The sequence below is a fragment of the Typopeltis vanoorti genome, chromosome 14 (genome assembly GCF_054136105.1).
Source record: "Typopeltis vanoorti isolate ZY-2024b chromosome 14, IOZ_Tvanoo_1.0, whole genome shotgun sequence".
In the NCBI taxonomy this organism is placed as follows: domain Eukaryota; kingdom Metazoa; phylum Arthropoda; class Arachnida; order Uropygi; family Thelyphonidae; genus Typopeltis; species Typopeltis vanoorti.
Window position 1 is genome coordinate 114,047,974 of NC_143562.1, and position 14,266 is coordinate 114,062,239.

The window sequence follows — 14,266 nt, forward strand, 5'->3', positions numbered from 1 at the left end:
TTGATACTCCTGCATGTCTATTCATTTTCCGAGTCAAAACCATATGGTCACTTTCTCTAACTGGTGGGAGAGATGTCATCTCAGTTATTATCAACTCTTCTGATGCTATAACTAAATCCAAAACTCTTGAACCTCTTGTTCCCTCTATTACATGTTGCCTAAGACATTTGTCCCTCAAGAATTCTATAAATTCCATTCCCTTATTGCTACATGCATCTTCCTCTGCCCCGTTTATACTACTGTAGTTAAAATCTCCCATAACAATCATTCTTCTTGCACTTGTGAAACTCAACTGTCTAAACATTTCCTGGGCCACACCCTCTGTGCTCCTGGGTTTGTAGCACCACCCTACTAAATATCCTGTCTTGCCCACCTTTACCTCACACCATATGCTTTCAAAATCATTAGTGCCAGTGCCTTCCAAATTCTCCACTCTTAGAGGACATAAGTCATCACTTATCATAAGCAGTACTCCACCACCATGCTTTCCCTTCCTATCCTGCCGAAAAATGCTGTACCCAGCGACTTCTATTGCTGTCATTATATCCTCTTCTGTCAAGCACGTTTTACTTCAAAAATAAATATAGTGTTTTAATTTCTTTCCCTATATGTCATTTTGACTTTTCGTAAATTTTTTAAAAACCTAAGTAGAAATTACCAACATTTCGGAAAAACTGTGTTATTTATAACACAATAAATCTAAAATCATGTTTTGATTGGAAGTAATTGTACTTAATTGGAAGTAAACAATTAAAAGTGTATCATCATTGAAAAAAGTTTTAATTTTTATTGAACAAATGAATAATATGGTCTAATTATGTTACTACTTACTTTTAATGAGATGGTTGAGCTTTTCGTCTTTTGCAGAGTTGTTGGATATCTCGCTCAATATTGGTCAATTTCAGTCGAAGATCGGCACAGAAACTAAGACAATTTCTATATTTTGTTTTTATTTGAAAGAGCAATAGAACTGCATGACGATTTTCAATGCTTCTTCAAATAATTCAGAAAATTCACTTCTCACTGAAGGCGAGATCCAAAATCGAGCCAAACCAAGATCATGGAATTGCATTTTATTTCCACTGTCACTCGAAAGCTCGATTAACTGTTCTTTTTTTGATAATGAAAAGTCATTCTGGTGACTGCAAGCCTGAAAAGGATCGCAGACCCACAGAAATATCTTATAAAAGTTATTCGGAAAATATGTTTCAAAATTCTGATTCAGATTTTTGAGGTGCTCACAAACCCTTTCCAGAAACTCAGAATTAACAAAAATATAATTTTTTGCTAAAAAGGAATGTTGGTAAAGGTGCAAATTGTCTGTCTTTTACATAATTAATCCATAAAACCAGTTTTTTCTCGAATGCCTTTATTTTGTCGTAGGCATCAAGAACAGTTAAAGAATTTCCCTGAAGGGAGAGATTTAGTTCATTTAATTTCATAAAAAAAATGTATGAAAGATAGGATAGTATTGATAACCATGCATTGTCAACAAGGAGTGATGCAAAATCAGAATTATGTTCATTTACAAATAATAAAACAACTTGCCTTAATTGAAATAACCTTGTTAGTACTTTGATTCTGGAAATCCAGTGAATTTCAGAATAAAGCAAAAGTCGTATATATTCACTGTCCATTTCATCGCAGAATACTGAAAATAACCTGTTATTTAGCGGTTGAGCCTTAATAAAATTAACTAGCTTTACAGCATTGTATAGCACAGTTTTAAATTCTGGTGGCATTCCTTTGGTGGCCAACCTTTTCCTATGTATCCTAGATGGCGAACCTATGGCATGCGTGCCAGAGGTGAAGAATTTTGCTGGCACGTCAACGATTTACAGGTGATATCCTTTTATACGCTTATAAATTATTTAACCATTTTTTTAATTGTTACAATACGTACAAGTTAAGTTTTGTTTTACACCAGAGAGCAGATCTGAAGATGTGCATATGATTGGTGTGGTATTAACAAAAGATCGCACGACCCAAAGACAACCGACAATTGTTGAGTTGAAATGCTAATTCTCTTCAACCGAATTCCATATCATCCGAAGTGTCATAACAACATTAACTATATATTTCTTATTTTTAACACATTCACGACTGCATGTCATTTATCATTCTGACGGAACTTCACATTACTGGGGCTCAACTCACACAAAGTTTCAACCCTTGGTTGAATTTTATTGCTGCTTGTTTGCATTTGAGCTGGCAGGGTAACTCACACATGCATTATGTGGTATGTTTCAATTCGTGGTAGAATTTTATTTGAAGTCAGCCTTTGTGATCTGTCATAATGACATCCAGAATTTCATATGCATTAAAACAAACACTTATTTCATGTAAATTGAAAAATTGGACGATAGTTTTTAGTTAGATGGTGTGTTTTCGGTGCAACATATGGTTTTGCTTGAGTCTACACTGTGACAGGGAACATGAGAATCATTAGTTAGCATCATCTTTATTCCATTTATACTTATTTTTCTTGCATCTGCAGAATGGCAGTGAACGTGTTTAAACATTTTTCGTGTACAAGGCATATGCAATATTTTTTAATGTCTTTTTTCGTAAAATAAAATCAGGGGTGCCAGTTATAAACGAGGGCATTTTATTTTTGAGTAAATATGGGAAGTGTTTCGCCGAAGTTGACATCCTTCTGCTACTTCCTCTAGTCAGCTAACTTCGATGTTGAGTTACGACGCATAAATATTTTTCTCACTACCGTTTTTTTTTCTTTCAGCCCATTATTATTAAAATCAATTTAATAATACAATAATCAATTTTACACTGAATAATATTATGAATTTATATATAAATAAATAAATATAAATAAAATAAAATATTTTTTATAAAATTATAAATAATTATTTATAAAATATTATAAATAAATATATATATTATAAATTTATAAATAAATTAATTAATTAAGCTAGATTAATTTTCTGTTAATTTTTCCCCTATTAAAAACTGCCCAGCATGTCAGCAACTCAATTTGTAAATTTTTGGCACGCGCACATTAAAAGTTTCGCCACCACTGCTATGTATGGATCCCTTTGTGTATTATGAAATTATTGAGAGTGTGAAATATTTCTTCTCCAGTTGTTCGGGATAGCAAAGTTCTACAAAACAGAATATCATCATGAATGTTGTCATCATACACATATCTGACATAGCATATTAACTGCACATCACTTGTAAAATCAGTAGTCTTGTCTATTTGTAATGCATAATAAGGGCTCTTCTTAACTCTTTCGATTAACTGAGATTCTACATCACCTGCCATATCATTAATTCTGCGACTGACAGTATCATTTGAAAGAGAAATCAAATCAACATCTTTTATTAACTTGTTGCCGAACATTGTTTTTCCCACATCTTTTATAGCTGGAAGTAGCAAATTTTTCCCGATAGAATGAGGTTCCATGTTTTCGCTATGCGCAAACTTAAGAGATGCTTCCAGTGCCTTGCTATTAATCAAACCAGTGGCCGAAACTATATCTTTCCCATGATTTAATTGTCCCTAAGCGTCTCTGAAGAAATTCAATTGGCTTATTTTTCACATCACAATGTTTAGTTTCTAAATGTTGCCACAGTTTCGCAGGTTTCATGCACTCGTTCAACATCACTTCTAAACACAAAACACATGAGGTTTCTGTTCACTTTCATCTCCACACCAAGTAAACTTGAATTCCAAATATGAGCTGTTATATTTCCTACTGTATTTTTCTTTGAACTGCTTGTTTCTTTTTTTTAATAGTATCAGATTTACTTGCCGTTACAACACGTGTATCACAATTAGGGTTAGCATCACCTGTTTCATTTGCCCTTCTTTTCAAAGTCCTAGTTCTAAGCCACTCTTCCATTATTAAAAAATGTTTCTGAAAAATATATAAATACTGGGGTTAACTCACGACACACTTTGTCCAAGTATCATTTAGCACTTCTCAAGATATACTGAGCCTTGGTTGAAGGAGGGAAACCTTCAATAATTAAAATTAATAAACAACAAGCCATTGGTTGAAATGTGGATAACACATGTTCACTTCAAATCTGACAAAACAGCAAGGGAAAGCGGAAGCAATAAAACTATATTGTTGTTCACTTCACTCCTCTTTTATTACTCGTCATTCTGCCACTACAAATTTACCAGCAAAATGATGAATAATAAAAAGGGTGAAGTGAACAACAATATAGTTTTATTGCTTCCACCTTTGAACATTTTGATGTTTTTTTAAGTCTCCATTTGATTTCAATAATTTTTACTTACTTATTCAATTTTAATTTGTTTAGATAATTAAAAAATATATATTTATTTAATTAATTTAAGTCTCTCTTCGGACCACCTGTCCCATTGTCGCAGACCACAGGTTGAGAAACACTGCTCTAGGATAACTTTGGATCACAATGATATCATCTGGTCCACAGTTTGTCTTTGAGCTCCACAATCACAATGTGGGGATGTTCGTTTACCCCATTTAAAAAGCATGTCCGCACATACACCATGACCAGTTCATATTCTGTTAAGCCGAGTCCAGGAATTTCATGGAAGGTGTGGTCAGGCATCAAGCTCTTCTTGCCACTTTTGCTTCAGGTCTAAGTTAGATTGTAGTAGTAGTAGTAGTAGTAGTAGTTGGGCTAATTGTAGTGGTAGATGTCCCGATCTCAATTACCGTACACTTAAGTCTGGGAAATCTGAGCATATTGTAGGACTGTGTTCTCCAAGATTTTTTTATACTCCTGTAAGAGAGCTTTAGTCCTGTGCAGACTTGGTAGAACAATGTTGCTAAGAGCTGGAAGCCAGTGTATGGACATTGATTTAATTGTGCCAGAAATCAGTCTCATTATATTGTTTAGTTGGTTATCAACAAGTTTAACATGTGTGCTATTTAGCCACACTGGTGAGCAATATTCGGCAACAGAGAAAACTAGACCAAGAGCTGTAATCTGTAGATTATCGGCTGTTGTTTCCCATGTTGTGCCTATTCGTTTTTGTATTATGTTGTTACGGGTTCTTAACTTAGCAGAAACGTTTGTTAGGTGCTGCTTGTAAGAGAGCATGTGGTCCAGGGTCATGCCCAAGTGCTTTGGAAATTCATTGTGTCGTAGTAAACATTCTTCATAGCAGATATGCAAAGTGACATCTGCCATGTGATTATTAAGGTGAAAGCTTGATACTTCTGTTTTGTCTGGATTGAGCTGAAGCCTTCATTTTTTGTAATATTCATCTGGGAGACTTTTATTTTATGTAATCAATAAAAAAAACAATTATCTTAAACATTAATTATTATTTTCGATCATTTCCTAGCACGCAGCAACAATTTTTTTTTAATAGGTGATCCACCGAATGTTTGTTACTTGTATTCCATTCCTATAACTGTTTGTGTGACACTGAAGATGTACTACTAGTTTTAGTATGAAATATCTGTACCTTTATTAATTAAAAGTTATTACTGTGGTCTTACGTGTTCTTTTAATAATATCTAAAAATAAGAATATTCACCTGTTGTTTTCAGATCTTGTGTAAGTGCCTCTTCAGCCTGATTCATGTTTTTGTGTCGAATGGCAATTACAGTGTCATCAGCATAACAGAATTTGCGTGAGATGGTAGCAGGCAAGTCACGTGTACAGGTTATAAAGTAAGGGTGCCGTTACTGACTCTTGTGGAAGACCATTATTAAGTTTTCGTTGTCAGGACATTTTATTTCCTAATATAACTTGAAAGAAACGTTCTGTGAGCACGGAGGAACTTAAGCGTGCAGTCCTTTTACATGGGACAGTGCTAAGAAATATGTATATAAGACCTTCACACCATACTGTATCATAGGCTGCTGTTGGGTCCAAGAAGACAGCTCATGTTTTTTCTTGCTTCTGGAATCCAGCTTCTATGTATGATGTTAAAGTGAGCACTTGATCACAGCAACCACTTTTTTCTCTAAAACCAGCTTGTTCAATCGGGACATGTTGCATGATTGGTATGGACAATCTATTGTACAGAAGGCATTCTAACATTTTATAGGTGCAACTGAATAAAGCAATAGGTCTATAACTTTTTGCCTCCTGGGAAGGTTTTCCAGGTTTAAGAATAGCAACTATTCTTAATTGCTAAGAGATAATTACCCAAGACAACAAGTAATGGTGGAGATTTGGTGTTCAAGATTGCTGGATCTATTGATAGTAGAGAACTTGACATTAACAAGGTAACCATGTTGTCTCTTAATTGGGAGAATGATCATGTCGTCTTGACCTGAGGGATTGTCAGACATGCAGAATTTTCAGTTAAGAAGGGAACTTTGTCGAATTACAAAGCAGGTAATTATGACAAACTGAGGAGGTGACTTTTAGCAGTCCCATGCTGGTTCCTCAGAATAAGAATCTGAAGAGGAAAGATGTAGAAATGCTGAAAGATAGTTAATGGACATTTGAAGTAAGCAATATCAGTCTGTATACCCAGTCAAGTAGTAAACCAGGTTAGAATTATATGGATGAATAGCATCATTAAGTGTGGAAGATTCAGAAATAGTTATTGAACAATATATAAGAGAAAAGTGAGAAGCAAGCTTATGAGTATTACAAGTCACAAGTAAGAGTGGACCAGTATGGTAAGGCGAAAGCAGATTAAGAGAGGTGGCTAGTTCTTTCAATATGCAGCAAGTAAAACTAAAGATGTCAAGAAGGTGTGACACCTTTTGGCTGTGTGTATATGGAAATGTGACCTCTGCATTACTTCAACCTTGTTATCACTTCTGGTTCTGGCTCCCACTGATGAGACCTCAATAAAGCTGAGTAGTGACCCTTCCCATAATGCATAGCATTATACATCTATAAGGATATGTGCTTTGCATTATGGGATACTAATGCAAATCATGTGAAGTCGTTAGCCTCTATATATATGAATTGCCCAGATGTGAAGTTATTTCACGTGCAAACTTTTTTGCTTACACTTGGATAAAGATTAAATATTTAATTGTAGTTAAAGATGTGGAAAAAAGGGACAAACTATTACACGGTTCTACTTTCTAAGGCAGCACAGTTATTCCTGTATTTACAATGGAATATATAGAGAACAGTAATGAAATTCTTATACAGATATTCTCAAAATGGGATAAGATTAGTAACATATGAAAGGGTTTATCAGGTGAAGATCCAAACTGGTGTTCTGGTAATGTTATCTTCACAATGGATATGAAGACGCCTGTACCAAATTTTGTCAACATCGGTACAACCTAAGTTATGGTAAACTATCTCAGAGTGCAATGGCAGTGCATGCATTGTGATTCATATACTCATTTGGTTGATAACTATCCCAAATGTAAATGTTGCAAATGCATGGAGATCAGACATATCACTAATCAATGCCTCAAACCCTGTCAGAAATGTGAAAGTTCTGAACATTGTGTTAACACCTGTCCTTTTAGAATTTTCGCTGAAAGATTGGGAGCACCAGTAAAGCCAAGTAGAACACTATATATATATATATATATATATATGGGAATAAATTTTTAACTTGGGTATATTGTATATTAGGATAACCAAGCAATTTTATATGCTTGGTTATTTTAGCTCCTAATCCCATTTCGACCTTTTTTGAGGAGACCTCAAAAAAGGTCGAAACCGGTCTGGGTAGTGACCCCACCCATAATGCATTGCAGTATACATCTTCTAGTGAGATGTGCTTTACATTATGGGAAAATACTAAGAATAGTGATCAAAGCTTTAACCACCTTTACAATGAGTTGCCCTGGTGTTGTACCATCTTTAGACTTGAACTTTGTTTCAGGCGCAAACTTAATTGTTTGCATACTTGGGATTAGGAGCTAAAATAACCAAGCATATAAAATTGCTTGGTTATCCTAATATATATATATATATATATATATATATATATATATATATATATATATATAGTGTGTGTGTGTGTGTGTGTGTGTGTGTGTGTGTGTGTGTGTGTGTGTGTGTGTGTGTGTGTGTGTGTGTGTGTGTATCAGATAAGCATAATAAAGAGTTCCCAGATCTTCCAGTTCGTTCCAGTAAAGACGGCACTTTTAAACAAACTACACTTGGTAAAATCACAAAGGTGTGACCAAATCAGCTAGAAATTAACCCCAAAATTCCAGATCTGCAGGAACCACTTTCACAGTCAAATACAGATGGAACAACATCAGTTGAAATTGGTAATTTCAACGTCAGTTGACATTACCAATAATGAACGTAGCATAACAACTGAACAGATACAAGACGAAATGCAAAAACATGCAACTGTTCTACAAGGAAAAACTGGAGAAGAAATAGAAAAGGAAGTAAGACAGCTGAAAGAACTTAATATGTAGGCAAGATCATCAAAAAGAAAAGATTAATTAATAAAAAAAACTCCAGATAAACAAAAAAATTTTAAAAAAGGAACTACATCTAAAACATAAACTTTGCGTAATTTATAAATTAAACTTTATCTTGGTATGTACATATAGGAAAATACATAGTATATAGGATTTGGTACTATCTACAGTTTCAGGTATCCACTGGGGGGAGGACTGCTGTATTGGAGTTATGCTATAAGAAACTGATGAGGCTACGGATCTTGGCATAACGGTAGATAGGAATTTGAAATTCAACAGTCACATAAGCAAAAATTACAAACACAGTGCAAGTTCAATTGTAACGTTGAAGCAAAATTGACTTGTAAGGATAAGGAAGTAATTTTGCTTCTTTACAAGTCTTGATAAGAACACACCTGGACTACTGTGTGCAGATTTGGTCTCCCAGGTTCCAAGGGGATAAAAAAGCTGTGGAAAGAATACAAAGATTACATTGGGATTATAGAATTTAGATTATGAGGACATGCTAATATGTGGACTAAAGACTCAGGTTAACTTCTGAATGGGTGTTATAGGGGATCATCAGATGAAATTTTTCGTTATATGGAAGGTATTGAGAGAACATCCATGGAAGTTTAGTTTGTTCATGGCTAAGAAAGGGGTAAAAGCTAGATTTCTCTCTCACACAGAGCAGTGGGTGAGTGGAATAGTTTCCCTGTTAAAGTAGTGAGTGCATCTATTGTGAATAAGTTTAAAGAAAGGTATTACAGCTGGTTTGGGTGATGTATAACTTTCCTCAATGAGTCCTTGACTCCCTGGAGATCTAAGATAATAATAATTTGACCTGACTAGTGGTTTATATAGTGATACAACTTGTCAGTGTACTTCTTATCAAGGCAGCAATGCATGTGCGGTCTGCAACACATGCATCATGTCCTCTAAAATTCAATCTGCTGTCAACCGTTATCTACATATCTTGAATCTCAATGACTTCTTGAAGCCAATTTCCACTAATTATTATTATTATATTACTATTATTACCCCAAGACCTCATGGAATCAAAGACTCATCTGGGAGGTCCTTTTATCACACGCACATCTCATCATGTCTTGTCTTAAACACACTCAAACTCCTTGCAGACACCACACTCTCAGGCAAGGCATTCCAATCATTCACAACTCTGCACGAAAAAAACCTGCCTGTCACTCCCCTACTCACACCTTCTTTATACAGTTTCCAGGGATGACCTCTGGTTCTCCCCTGATCTCCCACTATTCTCTGTAGAACTTCTCCACCATTGATCCTATAACAACCCCTTACCAACTTGTAGGTCTCTATCTTCCCTTCTGTCCACCAGACTCTGCAAATTACATCTTCTCAATCTTTCCTCATACTCGACATTCCAGAGGTCAGAAACTACCTTAGTCAGTCGCCTTTGAACCCTTTCCAACATCTCTTCATCCTTCTGAAAACCCAATGAGCAAATCTGGGCACAATAGTCCATGTGTGGCCTAATCAAAGCCTTATACAACGGAACAAGAATCTCTCTGCTTCTACACGTCAGTGTTCTCCACATCATTCCCAGAAGCTTTTGTGTTGTCTTCACAATTTTGGTGATGTCTCCCCTAAATTTTAGATCCTTATCCACTATCACCCCCAGATCTCTTATTTCTTCCACCTCCAACAATATATTCTCACCAAGCATAAATTCTGCATCTCATCTTTGTTTTCCAAATTTTGAAACCTTACATTTTGCAACATCCCCATTTCCGTGCCCAATCACTCAATTTATTCAAGTCTTCTTGTAAGGCCACAACATCTTCACTACTCTTTATGGTTCGTCCCAACTTTGCATCATCTGCAAACAACTGAATATCTCCATCCAAATCTTCGCCAGTATCATTAATATACAAGTTAAACAGTAATGGCCCTAAAACCAACCCCTGAGGCACTCCACTAGTGACTTTCCTTTTCCTGGATATCGCATCCCCCATACTCAACTTGTTGATACCTATCATATAGCCGGTCTCCAATCCAATGCACTAATCTAATATCCTGCCCCATCTGCTCTAGTTTGACTGTCAACTTATCATGAGGTACTCTATCAAAAGCCTTTGCAAAATCCAAGTATATCACTGTGTATCCTTCTCCTCTGTACAAGGAAGCAGTCACTTTATTGTAATAAGTAAGTAGATTACTAAAACATGACCTCCATTTAGCAAATCCATGCTGTCCATCAAAGATAATACCATTGTTGTCAACCCATCTCTGGATCCTAGTTCTCACAAGCTTCTCCAACAACTTAACCACAACACCTAACACACAGATAGGCCTATAGTTTGATGCTTGAGTTCGATCACCTCCTTTATAAAGTGGCACAATCTTGCCCTCCTTCCACTCCTTAGGAACTTGACCAAGTGCAAGACTCGTATTAAAAAAATATGTCAAGGCAGGTGTCAACTCCCTGGCACATTCCTTCAGAATATGCAGTGATACATTATCAAGTCCCACAGCCTTATTAACATCTAGTTTACTCAACTCCCATCATCAGCTGCTCTCAATCTCTCCATGAAGTCACATTCACAAGATTGAAAGATCTTTATGAACTGCTCATTAAGTATCTCCACCACACATTCTGCAACAGCTGTCTTTATACCATTTTCTCCAATCAGTGTCATCCTTCCATAATCATTCTTCTTTTGCTGGCTACATATCGAAAGAACTCCCTAGGATTCTTTTTGGCTTCATTAGCTAACTGCTGTTCATACCTCTCTTTAGCTACTCTCACCAACCAAGTCACCCTCCTTGCCTGGTCTTTGCAGTTTCTAATATACACAGCTTTATATCTCTGCATTTCCATAGCTGTTGCATTATTCATGCCAAAGTTTCTGGAACAGAAAACTAATGTAGGCACTGGAATGCAAATAAATAATTTACTAGCTAAAATTTGTTATTTATAAGTCGACATTTCATTAACTTAAGTGTTAAATTGTATAGTGTTAAATTGCCTTCAATAATTTCATTTCATTAAATTATTGAAGGCAATTTAACACTATACATTCAGTGAAGACACAAACAGAAATCACCTGGATAACAAGGATAGTTGTGCACTGAGGACAACAGTGACTCTTTGTGGTGATTCATGTTGTTAATGCTGATGGATAAATATGGTGGTTTGATGATATCCATGTATAATCATACTGCCAGTTCTGTTACAATTAACTTTGTTCTGTAGAATTCGTGCTACTTACAGGAACAGTCTCTCCAATTTAAACCACAATTTGCAAAGTAACCTGGATTTCTTTCATCTTATGAAGTGATTTTCTCTAAGGCATGTTGTGTGATTTGCTAAAACAAGAAACCTGCCTTTAACAAGCCCATGATGACTCATAAAAAATCTATGTCCATCAACCCAATTCTGTCTTTTATCTCTTCAGTAATATTTCTTCAATACTGTAATCTAGAGAAATTGCATTTTTTTTTGTAGTTTTCATAACTTTCATGACTTATTACAATATGTAATAATAATATGTAAAAAAATGGTAAAATTGTTTGGTAAATTGCTAAAAAAATTTTGTAAATTGTTCTTAAGTAAATAATAAATAAATACTCTTAAAAACAAAATTTTATTTTGTACTCTAGGTTGCTGCATTTTGTGATGTTGATGAAAAGAAAGTTAAACAAGGAATATATATTTATGAAGATAGTGAGGTAATGGCATCATAATTGAAGTATAGTGCAAACAGATGAAGTCATTTTTTTATACCATTTTCTTTATACCAATTTAATTTAATTTAATATTTTTAGCTGAAAAAATTTAATTTGTAAATTGAATTCATAACTGATTTATTCATTAACAACTGATTTTGGAATCTTAATTCTGTATTTCATATTTATCACATATGAAATTCTATATCTGTTAATAGTATTAGTAACATAAAAAAATGGCAATAGCTAAATATGTTAAGTTGCATTTAGATTATCATAATATATACAGGGTGTTCGGGATAAATTTGACATATTTATAATTAATTATATTTTTCCGTAAGTTACATGTATTAACACACACTTCTCTTCATTTAAAAGTTTGGACCCTTCTTCATTCATATACAAGATGTCAGAAAGGATGGATAGCTGGAACCCACCTGAATCATGGAAGAGAATAACTTGTATCATGATGATTCGTGCCCGCCATCAAAATAAGGATATTACGACTGCTGCCCAATGCTCCCTGAATACAGTAAAAACAATCAGGCATGAACTAGAGACTTGCAATGGTGACTACGAGGATGTAGCAAGAAGAAAGATCCCTAGCAGACGATCTGATTGCGTTCGTACAGCAGAATTCCTCGCAAATCTGCAGGAACAGGTGTTGAAGAACCCTGGCATTGGAATTCGGGCTTTGTTCGTGGAGTTGCTAACTGTAGTCAAGCCCTGGATAACAAGGGTAGCCAATGGTAGGCCGTATGTATGGCAGCAGGATTCGGCCCCTTGCCACACCTCTGGGAAAAGTCAAAAATGGTTGTCTGAAAATTTCTACGACTTCACCAGTCCAAATGTTTGGCCTCCAAACTCCCCAGACCTTAACCCCATGGATTATTTTGTATGGGGCGCAGTTGAAAAAGACACCAATCGCACTTCCAGTAATACAAAAGCCCAGTTAATGGATAAAATTAAAACAGTTTTTGCGGCCCTTCCCAGGGAGACTGTAGCATCAGCTTGTTCGAGGTTCCGAAGCAGAATTGAAACTGTGATCGATGCTAATGGTGGTTATTTTGAGTAAATCTTGTTGATAGTATTGTAATTAACTCTGCCTGTAATGTTTTTTTGTCAATTCATTAAATTTAATAGATACAAAGAAGATTTTCTTTTTCCTTACGAAACTGTCAAATTTATCCCGAACACCCTGTATATTATTATTATTATGTGTTCAGTGAATTCAAAGACTCATTGAGGGAGGGAACCTACTTTACAACTCTTCATCTCCACCACTCACTCCTCCAATAGCAAACTACATCAACTGCCCACTCCCATCACTAGTATTTTCACAGACATCCATGCCCATAGGGATTCGACCCACAGCCCTTTGGCCAGAGAGCAGATACGGCAACGACTCAGCCAACCAGTCTGGCATAAATAAAAAGATCAAGGAATATAGAGAGAAATGGAAATATATCAGCTACCAAAAGAGGTGGATAGATGTAGACCAAAGGGAAAGAGAGAGAGAGGAAGACCAGTGATAAGATGGAAAGACAAGTGAAGCTGGAACAGGCAAATGCCTAATCTTTGAAGAGAAGAACTGCTGGATCTCGACATTATCTTTATTAACTTTCTACTCAGTTTTATATCAAATGGATACTACATAAGCAAACTGGATATTTCCCCTTAAATCATTTATACTAGTAGATTACTGTTATCTATAATAAAATGACAAATAATAGGAAAAAAGTATGACTCATAGTAAAATTCTAATATTAAACAATATTATAATTGTTAATTTTAATCAAAACACTTGCTCCTTGAATAACATGAATAACAATTAATAATTTACTATTAATTACATGAACAGTATTTCTAATCAAAATAAGATTTAAGAACAGCTGAATGGATTCAAATTCCAAGATTCGTTTTGAAAAAAAAAACTGTCAGATAGCATACAAAAACACTGCTGATGCTTTATAAAATATTTTATTGCTCTTCGGTGCTTAGAATGGACTCCCATTTTTGAAGGTCACAAAAACTTCACCAAACTACAAAGGTGAGGTGAAAAGAAAACAACTTGGAATAAAAATATCTCAATACTGTTAGCAGATGTCATCCAGCTTGTCATCTGCCCTTGATGACCTGGTTGCCAGAGGATTAGTGTATCCACTCTCCAACCAACAGGCTGTGAGTTCAAATCCCACCATGGACATAGATGTCTGTGATTGTAATTAGATGGGAGATGAATTTCA

General features: G+C 35.3%; 1 protein-coding gene across 8 annotated transcripts in view; it reads left to right on the top strand.

Moving 5' to 3' along the window:
• The window catches only part of LOC150099845 (queuosine-tRNA galactosyltransferase-like), a 529,602-nt gene that overhangs the window by 444,719 nt on the left and 70,617 nt on the right, over positions 1–14,266 (top strand). For all 8 annotated transcript variants that reach the window (XM_090403530.1, XM_090403531.1, XM_090403535.1 and 5 more), the window contains one exon: positions 11,955–12,023. In XM_090403530.1, the coding sequence (XP_090259656.1) occupies positions 11,955–12,023 (69 nt within the window). The remainder of the gene's footprint in view (positions 1–11,954; positions 12,024–14,266) is intronic.